This window comes from Chelonoidis abingdonii, chromosome 1 (assembly GCF_003597395.2).
Source record: "Chelonoidis abingdonii isolate Lonesome George chromosome 1, CheloAbing_2.0, whole genome shotgun sequence".
Lineage (NCBI taxonomy): Eukaryota > Metazoa > Chordata > Testudines > Testudinidae > Chelonoidis > Chelonoidis abingdonii.
The window spans coordinates 144285884-144304285 of record NC_133769.1 but is presented as its reverse complement, the minus strand read 5'-3'; the positions used below and the strand labels follow the sequence as shown (position 1 = coordinate 144304285).

Here is an 18402-nt window from a genome sequence, read left to right as displayed (position 1 = left end):
GCATTTAAAAAGAGTTAATACCCAAGAAGAGGGGACATCTTTAGGAGACTTGAACAGGTAAAATTAGGAGTAAATGGGCTGAAACTGAGAAAAGGGGAGCATTTTTCCAACTGTGAAGCGGCTCTCAGACTGTGGAGTAGTTTCCCAAAGGGAAGGGGGTTAGAAGTCCTATTAGCTGAGGCACTTACAACTAGTATTATATAAATCCCTAGAACATGTCATTTAACTCTAGGACAAACCACTTGTCACAATGCTACGCACTGTGGCCAGCTGGCACTTCATGGGAGCAGCAGGGATGGAACTTACAGGCTGGTGTTCCAAATCCTCAGCCCTCGATCACTTCATCCAAAGGAGACCCCATTACATGTTAGCTGTATCAGGCTCCAGCACACAACTGAGTATTTCTGTTTCCAACCTGTAGCAGGCAGGGAGCATCTACAGTCCCACAGTTCATGTTTACAAGTAAGGAACAATCCCGCACTAGTCACTAGCTGGAAAAGGTGAGGGCTATTGAACATAATGGTGCTTAGCAGATCGTCTCCCACAGACCCTTTCCCCCATTCCGGCTGTGGAGGGCAAAGCCCTAGCTGGATGGGACACACCTTGGCCTGAGAAGTCCTGGGTGAAGCTGTGATCTGGGGCTGAACGGGGATAAGGGGGTTGGGAAAAGAGAGGCCAGGAGCCATTGGACATGTTGGTGAATTCATTTATTTGTAATGTTTGTTTCCCAATTCTTGCTGCTGTTTTCTCTCTGTCACTCCATCCATCCACCTCAGCCTGTGCAGGGGCTAAGCAGGTGGGACGCGGGAGGCTCGGAACACAACTCCATCCCTCACACATTGCTCTGCTGAGCTCCCACTGTGAGGGGGAAAGGAGTGGGAATGGGAGGGGTTTAAGAGAAGAGAATTACCACTCTTCTCCTAGGCCTGGACACAGAGCCAGCAACACACATCCAGGGCTGGGTATGGCTGCTCTGCTGCAGGCAGCACAGCCCTGCCAGGGCCCCAGGCAGGAGATTCCATAGCCCTGACCTCTCCCTACCACGGGCAGGGCCTTGCCTCATCTCCCTCCACACTGAGTGTCTCAGAGCGCTGGGGAGTCGCAACACAGGATCCAGTGCAAGCTGTATCAGCCTAGGGTCCGGCTGGAACCATCCCTGCTGTGTCTGACACTGCAAAGTGGCCATGTGGCAGGGAGACAGCCTAGTTGGGATGGAGGGATGTGGGGCCACAAGATACTTGGTACCACAGACATGCTGAGGCTTAGCTCAGACATTTGCTTTGGGAGCGAGGTGCTGATCTGAGGAGCATGTTCTCTCTCCGCCCCTATGTTCCTATGGGACCCAGCGCAGAATGGAGTGAATCAATTTACACAAGAGCCATCAGTAATCAGGGGAGGGAAGGGAGCTCACTGCACTGGGACTGAGCATCTGCCTGTGGATCAGCACCAGGGGGAATGGAGCCCAAAGAAGCCCCTGCGAAGCTGAGATCCTTCCCTGGGCCTCTCAGACCTGCAGAATAACAGCTGGGAAAAGGAGGCTCTTGCTGATGGGAGACCCTCCCCTCCTCTGTCTGTCTGGCTCTCCTGTGCTTTGGTTCTTTCATTCACTCTCCCTGTCACAGATATTTTGGCTTCTCTGATACTAGCCAGAAGCAGGAACTTCAGACCCAGCTGCTGAGGAAAGGGGAGTGTAAAGAATCTGAGCTTATAGGACAGGCTGAGCGGCCTCTGGTTCTTATTTGATCTGAGCCCGGACAGCCCATCTCTGAAAACTTCACACAAACAAGCGACCCAGTGAGATGGCAGGGACTTGCTGGCTCTGATTGGGCTGGAGCCTTCAACCAGCCGCTGGAAGAGCTTCTCACAAACCACTGCAATGACACAGTTTCAGTACAACTCAGGAGGCAGAGGCTGCAGCAGGGACATGTATAAAGTGAGGGCTGAAAGGAGCATCTGTCCCCCAAAATAAACGAAGACTCCATCAGTACAGGAAACAAACCCCTGTGCAGGGGAAAAAAAGCCACCAGCTCTGACTGCACTGGGGATGCACACCTGGAGCTGAGCTCTCACAGTGGGGAGTAGGTATGGGGGTGCTCTGAGGAGGATGAGGGGAGGAAATGGTTCTTCATATGCTACCTTTGCTGCAGGGGGCGCTGTACTCAGCGATGGCAAATTCATCTGGAAGACACAAGGGAAGGGAGATGTGATCCGGGCTGTGTGAGACTCAACCAGGACTCCTCGCACTTTCACCAGGCCCTGTGGCAGAGAGCTGGCACCGCATCAGAGATCTCAGGCAGGAGAGGAGGGAGCCCTGTCTCCAGAGGCACTAGGGGAAAATCAGCCGGGCTCCATGGGAGGAAGGCCAAGGTTACTCCAAGACTACAGCACAACAGGAATCTCCAGCGGGGCTGTGTCAGGTGCCCTATGTCTGTTTGCACCTCGTCTGACACGACTGCTGGGGTTGCCGTTGGGCTCTGGTTTTGTCACCCAATGTCCTAGCTGGGGAGGTGGAGGAGCAAATGTGCCTCCCCCAGGTCACACCCAGAGCTGGGATCTCAGGGCAGGATTTGAACCCAGGACCCTTCCAGGTCCTTTTGGCTTTAACCCACCTGGGTTGGCACCTTCCCTCTACAGTGTGGGAGGGGTCTGGGGCTCATGGTGCGAGCATGAGGCCAGTGGAATATGATCCCTCGCCCATAATTCCAGTGTGCCCCACATCCTCATCTGGGAGAGGGGTGACACTGCTAAGATGGGTCTGTTGGGTCCAGAGATGAGAGGGGGACGCTGTCTTTGTGGGGCAAACTAGTGTCAGGGATGGTGTGACAAGGCCCTTCGGGTTGGAAGCAGGAGGATAAGGGAATTGGGTTTGCCCTTGAATCTCCATGGGCAGTCGCTGAGCAGGCAGCACTGGCATGAGGTTCTCAGCTCAGCCCCAGGCCTGTCCCCACCCTCGGAAGCATCACGGGGGTGGGGAGGTGGATCATCGAGAGAACAAGGCCAAACACAATCCCGAGCTCAGCAGGTCCCCCTGTGGCTCTGACTGTGGCCTCTCCCCTCCCTGTGACAGGCCCATGGGGTTAACGTTCTCCCAGCCCTGCCCCCACATGCACCTGTCTCATAGTAGTCGTAGACTTTCACCAGTGCCGGCTTCAGGCTCTGTATGGGAAAGTCCTGCTCCACTGCGAAGGAGAAGCTCTGAGTCACATTGCTCACCTGGGGTCGGGAGGAAAACAGATGAGACTCAGGAGGAAGCTCTGAGCCACTTCACCCTCTCCTTCCCTATCTTCCCAACCCTCATTCTGCAGGTCCAGCATCTGCCCCCCTTGGCTGCAGGGCCTGGCAGGGATTCAGGCTCTGAGGTAGAAGGGAGAAGCTCTGCTGCCCCAATTCCTCTCCCTCAGGTACAAGCAGCTCTCTCTCATACCCATAGGCTGGGGGGAGAGCAGGGTCCCAGATCTATATGTTGGAAGGAGGAGGAAGAGCTGCACAGAAATGCTGGGGAGCAGCAGCAGCTGTGCAGGAATACATGGGTTTGTTTTCCCCAGCCAACGCCAGAGATCCCCGCTCAGTGCCTCTATCAAAGGTATGTCAGGGGGTGACTCTCCCTGGCCCATCCCATCCCCCTGTGAGCGCTCACCTGCTCCATGTACAGCAGCACGTGGTTGGTGCTCAGTTCTGTGTAGTGGATGTGGTGATGTCCTTCCAGCTGCCAGTGGTGAAGGGAGAGAAGCAGGATGTTACGGAGCCCCCTTCGAACCACCTCAGAACCCTAAGGAATGGGATGCTGAAGCAATCCCAGAGCTGTTAGCAATTATCTTTGAGATCTCCTGGAGGATGGGTGATTTCCCAGGGGACTGGAGGCAGGAAAACAGAGTATCTATCTTTAAAAATGGGAACAAAGTGGACCCGGGAATTCATAGACCAGTCAGACTAACATTCATACCTGGAAAGATAGCCAAAGAAATTATTAAACAGTCAGCTTGAAAGGACCTAGAGTGTAACAAGATTACAAGATAAATCCAACATGGATTTGTCAAGAACAAATCATGCCAAACCAACCTCACTTTCTTCTCTGAGAGTTACTGGACTAATGGATGGTGGTCGGTGTGTGTGTATGTGTGTGGGGGGAAGCAGTAGTCATCATATATCTTGATTTTAATAAGGCTTCTGACACAGTCCCACCTGACATTCTCATAAGGAAATCAGAGAAATGTGTCCTAAAAGAAATTATTATAAGCTGGATGCACAAGTGGTTGAAAGACTGTACTCAAAGGGCAGTCATCCACGGTTTGCTGTTAGACTGCTAGGGTGCATCTAGTAGGGTCCTGCAGAGGTCAGTCTTGGGTCTGGTACTATTCAACATGATCATTAATCACTTGGATAATAGAGTGGAGAACATGCCTCTAAAATCTGTGCATGACACCAGCTGGGAGGGGCTGTAAGCACTTTGGACAGGATTAGAATTTAAACCACCTTGCCAAATTAGAGAATTGGTCCAAAACCAAAAAGATGAAATTCAGTAAAGACAAGTACAAAATACTACACTTGGGAAGGAAAAATAAAATGCACAACTACAAAATGAGGAATAAATGGCTGGGAGTAGTTCTGCTGAAAAAGGTCTGTGGGTTAGAGAGGATCTCAAATTTAATATAAGTCAGCAATGTGATGCAGTTGTGAAAAAGGCTAATATCATTCTGGGTATATTAACAGGAGTGTCATATGTAAGACATGGCATGTAATTATACCACCCTACTTGGCATTGGTGAAGCCTCAGCTGGAATACTGTGTCCACTTCTGGGCACCACACTTCAGCAAAAGTGTGGATAAATTAGAGAGAGTCCAGAGAACAGCCACAAAAATGATAAAAAACGTAGAAGACCTGACCTATGTGGAAAGGTAAAAACTCTGGGCATGTCTAGTCTTGAGAGAAGAAGGCGGAAGAAGGACCTGATAACATATTTGAATACTCTAAAGGGTTGTTATAAAGAGGATGGTGATCAATTGCTCTCCATGTCCACTGAAGGTAAGACAAGTAGTAAAGGGCTTAATCTGTAGCAAGGGAGAGTTAGAAAATGTTTCCTAATATCTAACCTAACTGTAATGGCAATTAAGCTCTGGCACAGGCTTCTAGGGGAGACTGTGATTTCCCACCACTGGACATTTTTAAGGACAATTTAGACAGACACCTATCAGGGATGAGATAGGTTTACGTGGTCCTGCTTCCTCACAGGTGGCTGAACTTGATGACTTTTTGTGGTCCCTCCCATTCCTACAATAGAGTCCTGCATGCGACTATTTTTTAATCCTGCTCCCACCCGCTCCTGCTATTATGGCAACGGGTCCTGCGGGATCCCAATCCCTCTGCAGAGCTCTACACTAGTCCCACACAGGGCTCTAGCCTATAGCTCTGTGATTCTTTGCTGGTGCCATAGGCACTGACTCTGTCGGTGCTGTGGGCCTGGAGAGCCCACGGAAAAAAAAAGTGGGTGCTCAGCACCCAATGGTGGTCCACTGATCAGCTCCTCTCCCTCTCCCTCAGCGCCTCACCCACCGGTGATCAGCTGTTCAGTGGTGTGTAGGAGTCTCTGGGGGAGAGTGAGAGAAACAGGGGAAGGAAGAGGCAGAGCGAGAGCAGGGTGTGCTTGGGGAAGGGGGTGGAACAGGGCAGGAAGAGGCAGGGCGGGGGCAGTCCTTGGGGGAAGGTGGCAAGTGTGGGCAGGGCCTGGGGCACAGCAGGGGTCAAGCGCCCTCGGGGAAACCAGAAAGTCGGTACCTCTGGCTGCTGCTTTAAAGGAAGAGGCAAAATCTGTACTATGGCCCCAGGGATAGTGCATAATGCGGCTGGGAGAGGCTAAGCATCCCCAAACCTCCGCTAATGTGCCAAGCCGTGGCCCCGGGGCTGGGCCACAGCAGAGCTCAGAGCTCCCGCAGAGCCAGGGATTGGGACTGCTTGGCCAGGCCAGCCGGGGTTCCTCGGTCTGCGGTAGGGGGCTCAAGGCACTTCTGGCCCTAGTGGGTGAAACTGTGGGGGCATGGGGGTGGGGCCTCAGGCAGAAGGAGCAGGACAGGGGTGAAGCCTTGAGTGGGGGGGGTTCCTCGAATGGGGGGGTTCATGCACCACCTATGTATGGCCCCACTCACCTAGTGGACTGAGATGTGAAATACCACAGTTTGAGACCTGTGGGGCTAGGCCACAATCAAGTGGAGCATCAGTGCAGTGTCTGACCCATCCCCTGAGGGAAGGGCTGGGGCTGTGGGCAGGGTTGGGGCTCTCAGCACTGCCTCCCCTGTGCTGCTCACAGGCATCATTAGTCTGATGCCATCATACATCAGGACCCCTCAATGGACCCCTTCCAATGTCTGAGTCTCACTGAGGAGATGCAGGGCCCAGGGTGGGCTCAGGAGTTGCAGTGTGTGTGTGTGTGTGTGTGTTAAAGCTGTGGGAGAAGAGAGGGATGCAGGGAGGTGGGGACTCATCACTCTCTCTCCCAAGCACCCCGCAAGCCCAGCCTGACTTCCCCTTACAGAAGCACTGCCCCCTCCAGGAGAGACTGTGAGGTGCCTCCAGACAGGCCTGCTCCCCTCCTGTGTAACAATTTATCAGGGAGTCTCTGAGTGGGCGCCCAGGGGAATGGGATGGGACGGGGAGGGCGTGGGAAATTAAGAGAGGGTCAGAAAGAAGAGATGGGGTCAGAGAGATGGAGACAAAGGGGGTGGCCTGATGCGGGAGAAGGGACTAAGGAGGGGCCAGGTTGCACCAGTAAAATGAGGGGTTGGAGTTTGGAACTGACTGGGGGCCAGATACCCCTGAAGTGGGGTTGGAATCAAGGGGCCCTAGATGCCCACTGGGTGAGGCTGGGGTTGTGGGGAACTGGACTTCACTGGGTTCTGGGGCAGATACCCCTGGGGGGCTGCAACCCGTACACAGAACAGACCGTTACCTTCCTCACTGATGACTTCACAGGGATGAATCCTGAAAGCATCTTAACATCAACGATGACCATGTTGGAGACGGGGCGTTTCCCTGTGTAGCTGGGAGACCAAGTGGGAAACGAAACAAGGTTTAATATATCTCAGCACAGAGCTGATGCACCTCAACCCTGACCTGCAGCACCTCCCATCCTGCCTGGCTCCTACTAGTCCAGTCCTGGTCCCTGGCTCCCTGCTCTGCCACTAACTGTCATTCTTGCCCCGCAGCCTAGTGCCGCTGCTATCCCAGTCCTGGGCTCCCCACAGAGCTCTGCCAGTGCCCCTCAGTCCTGCCCTTGGAGCAGTGGAAGTTTGTTGAAAGTCCCTGAAACAAGACAGCATCCTTTCCAATAAGGGGTTTAGTTAAATTACTCCCATCATTGGTGGCAGGAGGAGGAGGGAACAATTTAAATCATCATTTGTTTTTTTTTAAATTATTGATTTAAAATAGGGTTGAGGGATTGTAGAACCAATGTTAATATTGGTGTTATTGCTACTTTAGACTGCAGTTTGTGATGAACTAAGTTATAAAGACTCGTGTTTCTAAATGCCACTACGGCTAGGGGATCCTATTTGAATTCGACAGAACTTTTAGACAGAAAAACAAAATACTGGAAGTGAAGGTGCCGCTTCTGCAAACTGTTTAGTAGGAACTGTAGGGGACATATAGAACAGGCCTGGTTTGAATGATTAATAACTAATGATTACTTCCAGTTCTCAAAAATGAGAAAAGCTATCAACCTCTATTTATCCCAAAATAGGATGCTCTTAGGAATAGTTCACATCAGGTGAGACCCTCTGTCTATGGATTCACACTTCAGCCTAGGTCAGGAGTTGCTCTCCCCAAGAAGAGAAACTAAAATGGCTAATGAGAGTACTGTTAATCACCTAGAAAAGACTCTCTCATTATTTGCATATGGACAAAACCTCTTTCTCCCTCCTAATCTAGCTAAAAAGAACTCCAAATTATCAAGAAAGGGTCATTCCCTGCTTTCCTATGCAAAGTGGCCCACTGCACATTGAGTGGATCAAGAGATGGGTGGGGAAGCTGCAAGTTAAACAAACCAGAAGTGTGGCTATAAGACTGAAGGTCAAACTACTCGTTTCCCCAAGAAATCCAAACCATAATCTTTCACCCCAAATTAGAAGCTGAACATTCTTCTTGTTAGTAAATATTAACCTTTTATCATTTTTGTACGTTAAACTCTGGTAATAGTTTTATATACTAACCAAAAGCCTTTTCATTTTGTGTATCTATATATTTATTGCCAAATACATATTGAAACTAACCTAATAGTGAAGGGAAGATGATGGAATGAGTGCAATTGTTTACTCTGTTTTTTACCCCGATTTCACTAATATAACCCAGATAGCCAGGGAAGGGAACTCCTCAAAACTACTGTAAGTTATCTACAGAAGTATGTTACCATAAACAAGCCTGAGTAATTAATAAGGGATGCTTATGATCCAATTATGTTCTGTGATTGATAAGAGGTATTTGTTGTTACAGATGGGTTCTATAATGGATGGAATAATGGCCCATTGAACATGTTTTTAACTCATTAAGAACTTTCAGTTGTTAAACCTGTTAGTAATAATGACTGGATAAGAGATTCCTTTTTACTCATCAGTCAGGTAAATGGAGGCCCATAAATGAAATTCCATCAGTAACTAGGAAAACAGAACATATGGCAAAAATAATCATGGGAGAGTACTTTTCCCTCCAAAAAGAAGTTTCTTTATCTCATACTGTATAAAAGAAAAGAGAGTTGGAAAGTTAGTTTGGGAATGAACACTCTCAGCATTCCACAAGGTACAGAAGAAGGGAAAATATGTGAAAGAAACCAGTCAAATATAGTAAAAATCTTTAAAGAAACAAACTGTACCATAGAATGTGGATATAAATTCCATGTTTGAATAAAAAAAGAGTATAGCAGTAGGAATATGCTACTGACCACCTGACTTGAATAGCGACCGTGAGTCACAAGAGTGAAATGCCTGCAATTTTTTTAAAACACCATAATAGAGGCTCGAATTATATGTATATCCCAAATAAAAAAAGTAAGAAGACCAAGAAAGTGCCACTGTGGCTAAACAACAGAGTGAAAGAGGTTGTTAGAGAATAAAAGAACATCTTTTAAAAACTGGAAATCAAATCAAAAGGTGAAAATAGAAAAGAACAAACTATGGCAAATCAAGCGTAAAAGTAAAATTAGGGAGGCCAAAAATGAATCTGAAGAGCAACTAGCAAAAGGCCTAAAAACTAACAGCAATTTTTTTAAGTACATTAGAAGCAGGAAACCTGACAAACATCAGTGGGGCTGCTGGACAATCAAGGTAAAGGAGCACTCAAGGAAAAAAAGATTCATAGATTCATAGACTCTAGGACTGGAAGGGACTTCGAGAGGTCATCGAGTCCAGTCCCCTGCCCTCATGGCAGGACCAAATACTGTCTAGACCATCCCTGATAGACATTTATCTAACCTACTCTTAAATAGCTCCAAAGATGGAGATTCCACAACCTCCCTAGGCAACTTATTCCAATGTTTAACCACCTGACAGTTAGGAACTTTTTCTAATGTCCAACCTAAACCACCCTTGCTGCAGTTTAAGCATTGCTTCTGTTCTCCTTAGAGGCTAAGGGAACAAGTTTTCTTCCTTCCTCTGATGACACCTTTGATACCTGAAAACTGCTTCAATGTCCCCTCTCAAGTCTTTCTTTCCAAACTAAACAACCCAATTCTTTCAGCCTTCATTCATAGGTACGTTCTCAAGACTCTTTAATCATTCTTGTTTTTGCTTTTCTCTGACCCTCTCCAATTTCTGCCACATCTTTCTTGAAATGCGATGCCCAGAACGAACACAATAGTCCAGCGTTGGGCCTAACCGTGCAGAGTAGAGCGGAGATGGACGTCTCTGTGTCTTGCTTCACAAACCACACCGTTTTTAATGCATCCCAGATCATCTATGTTTCTTTGTTTGCAACAGCATCAACTGTTAACTCAATTTAGCTTGTCGTCCACTATAACCTAGATCCCCTTTCTGCCGTACTCCTTCTAGACAGTCTCTTCCATTTCTGTATGTTGAAACTGATTCGTCCTTTCTTAGTGGAGCACTTTGCATTGTCTTTATTAAACTTCATTCCGACCCGACCATTTCTTCCAATTTGTCCCAGATCCAGTTTGAAATTATGCCCGTCCTCCAAAGCAGTGCAGCTCCTCCCAGTTTGTATCATCTGCAAACTTAATAAACATGCATCCGAACAAGTGGTAATTCACCACGAAAGCTCATGCTCCAAAAACGTTTTATCTAAGGTGCCACAGACTCTTGCTGCTTTTACAAACTAATAAGTGTCTTTCGATGCCAACATCTACATCATTGATGAAGATATTGATCAGAGCCGATCCCAAAACACGACCCATGGAACCCACGATGTTATACCTTTCCAGTAGGATTGGAGCCATTAATAAATCTCTCTGAGTACGGTTATCCAGCAGTTATGCACCCACCTTATAGAAGCCCATCTAATTGTATTTGCCTAGTTTATATAAGAATATCATGCGAGACCATATCAAATGCCTTACTAAAGTCTAGGTATACCACATCACTGCTTCTCCCTTATCACAAAGATATCCTCATTATCCTATCAAAAAAGCTATCAGATTGGTTTGACATGATTTATTCTTTAATCCATACTGGCTATTCCCTATCACTGTACCACCTTCCAAGTGTTTGCAGATGATTTCTTAATTACTTGCTCCATTATCTTCCCTGGCCAAAAGTTAAACTAACTGGTCTGTGTTTCTGAGTTGTTTTATTTTCCTTCTAAAGATTGGCACTATATTTGCCCTTTTCCAATCTTCTGGAATCTCTCCCATCTCCCATTATTTTCCAAAGATAATAGCTAGAGGCTCAGATACTCCTCTCTTTAGCTCCTTGAGTATGCTAGGATGCGTTTATCACACCCTGGTGACTTGCAGACATCTAACTTTTCTAAGTGATTTTTTACTTGTTCTTTTTTATTTTATCTTCAAACCTACCTCCTTCCCATAAGCATTCACTATGTAGACATTTCTTCAGACTTCTCAGTGAAGATCGAACAAAGAAGTCATTAAGCATCTCTGCCATTTCCAAGTTTCCTTTACTGCTTCTCCCTCCTCACCAGGAGCAGCGCCAAGGTTTTTGGTGCCCTGGGCGCAGGGGCCGCTTAGCCATTTCACCACCAAGCACGGCAGCACGCCGCCGGGGCACTCTTGCCGCTACCAGTCTTGCGCTTCCAGTGGTCCCAGCAGCGTTCCTGCGGAGGGTCCGCTGCTCCACGCTGCCGGTGACCTGCCGCAGGTGTCTCTGCGGAGGGTTCTGCTCTCCACGCTCCGGTGGACCTCCCGCAGGCATGCCTGCAGATGCTCCACTGGAGCCGCGGGACCAGTGGACCCTCCACAGGCACGCCTGCGGGAGGTCCACCGGAGCAGCCTGCCGCCCTCCCGGCAAAATGCCGCCCCCCCGCCCCAAATACTGGTGCGCCGGCCCTGCTCCTCACTGAGCAGTCGGCCTACCCTGTCCTTGGTCTTCCTCTTGCTTCTAATGTATTGATAACAAGTCTTCTTGTTTCCCTTTATTCCCAAAGACATTGTGGAGAAGCTAAATGAATTATTTGCATTGGTCTTGACTGCAGAGGATGTGAGGGAGATTCTTACACTTGAGCCATTCTTCTTGGGTGACAAATCTGAGGAACTGTCTCAGTCTGAGAATTTAATGGAGGAGGATTTGGAATAAATAGATAGATTAAGCAGTAAATAATCACCAGGACCAGATGGTATTCACTGAAGAGTTCTGAAGGAACTCAAATAGGAAATTGCAGAACTACTAACTGTGATATGTAACCTATTGTTTAAAACAGCCTCTGTACCAGATGACTGGCAGATAGCTAAAGTAATGCCAATTTTTAAAAAAGGTTCCACTGGCGATCCTGGCAATTATAGGCTGGTAAAATTAATTTCAGTATCAGGTAAATAGGTTGAAACTATAGTAAAGAACAGATTTATCAAAAATAGATGAACACGATTTGTTGGGGAAGAGTCAACGCGGCTTTTGTAAAGGGAAATCATGCCTCACCAATCCATTAGAATTCTTTGAGGGGGGTCAACAAGCACATGCACAAGGGTGATTCAGTGGATATAATATCTTTGGACTTTCAGAAAGCATTTGACAAGGTCCCTCACCAAAAGCTCCTAAGCAACTTAAGGTGTCATGGGATAAGAATGAGGCTCTCTCATGGATCAGTAACTGGTTAAAGGACAGGAAACAAAGGGCAGGAATAAATGATCAGTTTTCAGAATGGAGAGAGGTAAATAGCAGTGTCCCACAGGGATTTGTCCTGGGACCTGTGCTGTTCAATATATTCACGAATGATTTGGGAAAAGGGGTAAACAGTGAGGTGGTAAGCTTTTCAAACAATACAAAATTATTCAGGATAGTTAAGTCCAAGGCTGACTGCGAAGAGTTACAAAGGGATCTCACAAAACTGGGTGACTGGGCAAAAAAATGGCAGATGGAAATTCAGTGTTGATAAATGCAAAGTAATGCGCATTGGAAGACATAATCCCAACTAACATATAAAATGATGGAGTCTAAATTAGCAGTTACCACTCAAGAAAAAGATCTTGGAGTCACTGAAAAAAAATTGGTTCAGTGTGTAGCAGCCTTCAGAAAAGCCAACAGAATGTTAGGAAACAGAATGTTAGGAATGGGATAGATATTAAGATAGAAAACATAATGCCACTGTATAAATCCATTTTATGCCACATCTTAAATACTGCATGCAGTTCTGGTTGCCCAATCTCAAAGAAGATATATTAGAAAAAATACAGAGAGAGGCCATGTCATAAACAGATAGCTAAGGGTTAATGTTTCTTTTCCCTGTAAAGGGTTAACGAAGGGAACCATACACCTGACCAGAGGACCAATCAGGAAACCGGATTTTTCAAAGCTCAGGGAGGCAGGCTCAGGGGAATGTTTTGGGTTGTGTCTTTTGTCTGTCCTCTCGGCTATGAGAGGATCTTTCTTTTTCAAGTTCTAATCTTCTGTTTCCTAGTCTGTAAGTACAGGTATAAGACAATATAGGTTTTTTTATGTTTTTGTATTTACATGTGTTGTAGTTGCCTGGAATGTTTAAATTGATTTCTTTTTTGATGAAGGCTTTATTCATTTTTTTTTAAGCAATTGATCCTGTATTGTCAACTGATACAGAGACTATGTATTATGTTGTTTTCTTTCTTTTTTATAAAGCTTCTTTAAGACCTGTTTGAGTTTTCTCTGGGTAGGCTAAGCGGAACGAAGGGAAGGAAATTCTTCTTTGTGTTAGATTTACGGAGGGTGAATCTGTGCAGCCTCAGGGGAAGAAGGAGGGGGGGAAGGCTAAATTTGTCCTCTCTGGTTTTGTAATTCAAGGAGTTTAGCAGTAATATTCCAGGATAACCCACGGAGGGGAAAGCCTGGGGAGGACAGTAAGAGTCATAGACCACGCGGCGTCGGGGGATTCTGACTTCCATGTCGCGCTGGCCGTCCCGAGCAGGTTCTCTGCTATTGAGACAACTGATGGCCGAAGGCTATAGCCTGGCCATACCCTGACGTACTGGCTCGGTGCAAAGCACAGAGACTGATGATGATCTTAAGTTGGTGATGTGAAGCCTAAGTGAGCAAAAGGTATCTGGTAGTCTTCTCGAGCTTTATGTGAATAATCAGGTTCAAGACTCCTGGTAGCACAAGTAGAAGATCTCGACGCAGGCCGATACTCAATAAATGATTTTCAAAAGCATTACAGTCGCCGCAAACGAGCAATCTTCCTACTCTGAGAAAAAGATTTAGCGGACGAGATTGTATCCTAGGACAGGTCCGCCGTGAGTGCAGCTTAGAAAAGAGGTTATAGCATTATGAGCTTGAAAGTGGGAAGGCTTATGACCTGATCGGCTCCTATGCCTGTCCTCATAATGGTCTTTGTGGAAGCGAAATGGTGAGGGAGGATTTGATTACGGACAGTGTTATTTAGACCTCTTCACATAACCAAAAGAACTCAGAGTTCCCCAACTGATGATTGTGGCGAGCTAATCGTTAAAGAAAATTCTAATTAAGAGTACTACTTCACCTCAAGTGCGCGCAGTTCAACCGTGTAGGTAGGATGTAGGCTCCTGGTTAGTGTGACCAAAAAGACTAACTGTAAGACTCACGGTCGATATTGTTTTGACGACGCCTGAAAGATATTTAAAAACAGGGTTGCTCACCAAAATGACAATTAGCGTAAAGATTTGTATTGTTCAATAGAAGATAGTGTAGCGCTCGCTGATTCTTAGACACGAAACCAGTTAGGATATGTGGGTATTAGCCAAGAGTGACTCAGTTTTATGCACTAAGTTGGCAGAACCTGCTGTTCTCGTTTCTCATCCAAATCTGACACGTGCCATGAGTTTGGAGCATGGTACAAAATATGATGGATTCGGCTCATTTCATGTTGTCTGTTTCCTGGTGTGCATTCTCATAGTGAGGCATGCTGGGTGACAGCCGATTGCTTCGGTACGTTAGATTATCTCGTGTTTGCTTAACTCGCGACTTCTTTCTGGTTGTGTGACCAGCTTCGCTTCTTTCCTAATTCGTATTTCGCGTTTAAAAATTAAATATGGTCCTATTGTGTGGTGTTTATATTCGACAAATTTCTTGTCCTTCTCTCTTATTATATAGTTGGAGAAATTCGAGTTAATTAGGATTCATTCAAGACCTGGTACATTCCATATTTTGAAGGCTACCCTCTCATTGTTTCCATATCTATAGAGTCGCCTGCTCGTTATGTATATAGTACAATAAGAACAGTTCTGTTGTGTGCGATATGTTCTCTTCCCAAAGGGTTATGTTACGCTTACTAGTAAGGTGATATTTTGATATGGTTTTTCTATTTACACTTATCTATGACTGTGATTATACTAGTCAATTGCGTATTGCTCTTGCTGATAGAACGCCAGGGGACTTCCAGAAGCATATGTATTACTGTTAATCACAGCAAATTATTTTTCAATGAAGAATAACCAACAATAATAAATCACCCTAGTGACTCGCTGAAATTAATAAAGGACCATTGTCCACAGCAGTGAGTATTAAGAGTGACACGACAAAATTGACTACAAAACCCGACAGGGATCTATTGTAGTAGGGGGAAATAATAGACTAACAGAATGAATACAGTCTTGAAACTGAATCAAAACTTAACCGGCTCCAATAAGAAAGAATCTGAAGAAATTTGTCTATACACAAATGCCATGTACTGGAGACTATGGAGAGCCAGCAAACTTGAAAAGAACAGTTATAATGAGGATGCCCCTACCCTCTTAGGTCCCTGAAATAGGATATATTAACTGTATTTTTTTGTTTAAAAAATTCTCCCTTCAGGTGGCATTAAAATCTCTGTCACTCAGATCCTAAACTGGTTTTCGTGTTAACACTAGGAAGTTATTTCAATACACTAGCTAAGTTCATTGTGAGCTTTTTGAATACTCACTTTCAAAAAATAGAGCTTAAAGTTAGGTCTGTCTACACTACAGACCTACACCAATATGTCACTCTAGGGTGTGAGAAAAATCACAACCCAAGTGATGTAGTTTACGGATCTAACCCCCCATGTAGGACAAGCCAGGCTGGTGAGAAAGCTTCCCCTGTCAACATAGCTAGTACCTCTACGGGAGGTGGAATAACTACGCCGAATGGGAGAGATTTCTCTGCTGTTGGTGTAAAAGTGACTTCATTTTAGTCTACACGGTGTTTTTAGGTGTCAGGAATTGTCCTTAGGCCTCCAAAGCCCAATCTTTTGGTGTCTCAGGCGTATGGCTACACTTGGAATTTCAAAGCGCTTGCGCGGCAGCGCTTTTTGAAGTGTTGAGTTGTTGGTCAAGCGGCTCGCTGGGAAACAGCTCTACCCAGCGCTGCACGTTTAAACACATCCTTTATGGTGTGGCGTGCCCGCCGCTGGGAGCCGCCTCCAGCGGCTGCCGCCCCTGTTACACTGACGCCTTTACAGCGCTGCATCCTGCAGCGCTCAGGGTGGTGTTTTTTCACACCCCTGAGCGCGAAAGTTGCATGCGCTGTAAAGTGTGAGTTGTAGCCAAGCCTAAGGGTAGGTTATTGTAAAAGCACCTGAAATGTTTAGGAGACCAATTCTGATTGAACTTAGCCTGTAATCCCTGGTGAAGGAGATGCTGGGTCAAAGCATTCAGCTCCTGCGACTGGGGTAGTTCACTCTGTGGGGAGGGGCGGTGTTTGGTGGGTTGCAGGTATGGACGGGGTTACTGTCTGGACAGTTTTAGTCTGAGTTTTGTTGGCTCTCCACTAAGGTTTGGCTACCACTATGCAGTGATACAGCGGCTGGGAGTTAAAGCTGCTTCGTACAGCTGTGTAGGGAGGCCTGCAGATGTGCCACACTGACAGTACCAGCGCTGCAGTGTGGCCACCATTTGCAGCATTGCAGAGTGTTGGGATGGATGCATTGTGGGCAGCTATCCCCCAGCATTCAGTGGCTAGCACGTGCTTTCAAAGAGCGGGGTGGGGTGGTGTGACAGGGAGCATGAGGGAGACCAGGGAGAGTGGTTTTTGGAGCTGACACTGAATCAGCTCCTGCCTGTGCAATTCCTGACCCCTTCCCTCACCCCTTTTCATTCACTAATGCAATAGCCCCTCTTTTTTTTCCCTTTCACAGACCAGAAGAGCTCTTCGAAACAGACCCTCCCCGCACCCGCTGCTGCTATCTTCTCCTCAAGCAAACGATAGAAGCTGTGTTACATTCCAAGTGTCCCCTTGCCTGCTTCTGAGCAACAGTAGCTGTGTTTGTTTTTTTAGAATAAGCAGCTCCGGGATGCCCGAGTTCACAACAAAAACAAGAGAGATCCCCACACCAAAAAGGTTGTTATCTTTACATAAAGCACTTATGAGAGGTTCCGGAGGTCAGCAGTTACAGCGTAGTAAGTTACTCTGGTTACACTGGCACCCCAGCGTGCGCCCCGCGCTGTTCTCTTATATTCCTCTCGTTGAGGTGGAAGTACATGCAGCAGCTTGTAGCCAGGGAGATATAGTGCTGTATGTTGCCTTGCCAGTTGGCAGGGATAAGTCTATAGTGCTGTAAAGCATACCAGCGCTGTAATCTCAAGTGTAGCAAGCCCTCAGGGGTTACTAAGGATGATGGCTACAATTTTGCAACTTCAAAGCGCATCTCCCAGCACTGCACGTATTCCACATTTCCTCATGTGTGTAGCTTGCAGCGCTGTTTACCCTTGATAGGCTTTACAGCGCTGTATTTGCAGCGCTCAGGGCGGAGTGTTTTTTTTAACACCCCAATGACACGAAAGTTAGCAGCATGTTAAAGCGCCAGCTGTTAGCCATGGCCTAAGCTGCTGACTTGTCATTTTTTATCAGCCTCAGAGAAACACGCCCAGAACAATCACTCTTAAAAATTTGGGGAGAAAGTTAAAGAGCTAGAAACACAGAAAGAGAACTACAAATCTGACTTGGACATTTGAAAAGAGCAATTGCAATTAAAGAACATATCATGGATTAATTTTTTTTGGAAAATATTGATTTGTATCACTTTTCTGGGGGCTTTGCTCTCACCACTTGAAATGACTCGTTCTTCCCTAGGCTGCTCTGGAAGGTCCAGCCCTGTGAGGGGGAGTACTGTGTTCATATGGCGATGTTAAAGGTCCTTTGAGCGCTTGGCACTGTCACCATCGTCTAGGGACCGTCGTGCACCTCCGCGCGAACGGTGCCTCGTCCCTTGGGGACACATTGTACTCAGGTGGTCTGAAAGAAGAATACACGGTTCTCTGTGTGTTCCATCTGTTCATCTCCTCAACTCCTTCCCTTCTGCTCAGTTCATTCTCCTTTATCTTCTTCTCTTCCTCTCCCCGTTCCCCCAGCTCTTATCTGTCGACTCTCTCCTCCTTCATACCTCTTTTCCTGTTTTTCTCCTCTTCTCCTCCATCTCTTTCCTCTTTTCTTCCCTCTCTCCCCCAATACACCCCATCTTCCCATCTCCAATGGGACGAGACGGGCTCCCCTCAGCAGGCATGCTCTCCCTCTCCACCTTGCCCCAGAACCCCTCACCTCATGTAGACACATTCCTTTCTGTCCCCATAGCTGTGTCCCCTGGCACTCTGACAGTTGCCATACCGCTGGAGCAGCAGACAGGTCTTATGTGATCCACCTGGAACTGGGACTGCGAAGTTCCCTGTAGATTGCAGAGTCCTGTTGGATGCTCCTCCGCCCTTGCATAAGGTGGGGATTCCATACGGGACGCGCTGGAGTGCCACCACCGGTGTGATCCTGCCAGAAAGAGATGGGCCCACGTTGCCCAAGGGGATGAATGGCCTTTGTTATGGGCCCGGAGCTTCACTCCACCGC

At 47.0% G+C, this 18402-nt stretch overlaps 1 protein-coding gene across 1 annotated transcript in view; it reads right to left on the bottom strand.

Annotated features, from left to right (window-relative positions):
- Positions 1–743: 743 nt before the first annotated feature.
- The window catches only part of LOC116823809 (alpha-2-macroglobulin-like), a 65214-nt gene continuing 47555 nt past the window's right edge, over positions 744–18402 (bottom strand). Inside the window, 5 exon segments of the mRNA XM_032778665.2 lie at positions 744–858; positions 2137–2178; positions 3111–3213; positions 3638–3706; positions 6942–7032. Coding sequence (XP_032634556.2) covers positions 833–858; positions 2137–2178; positions 3111–3213; positions 3638–3706; positions 6942–7032 — 331 coding nt within the window. The 3' untranslated portion in view covers positions 744–832.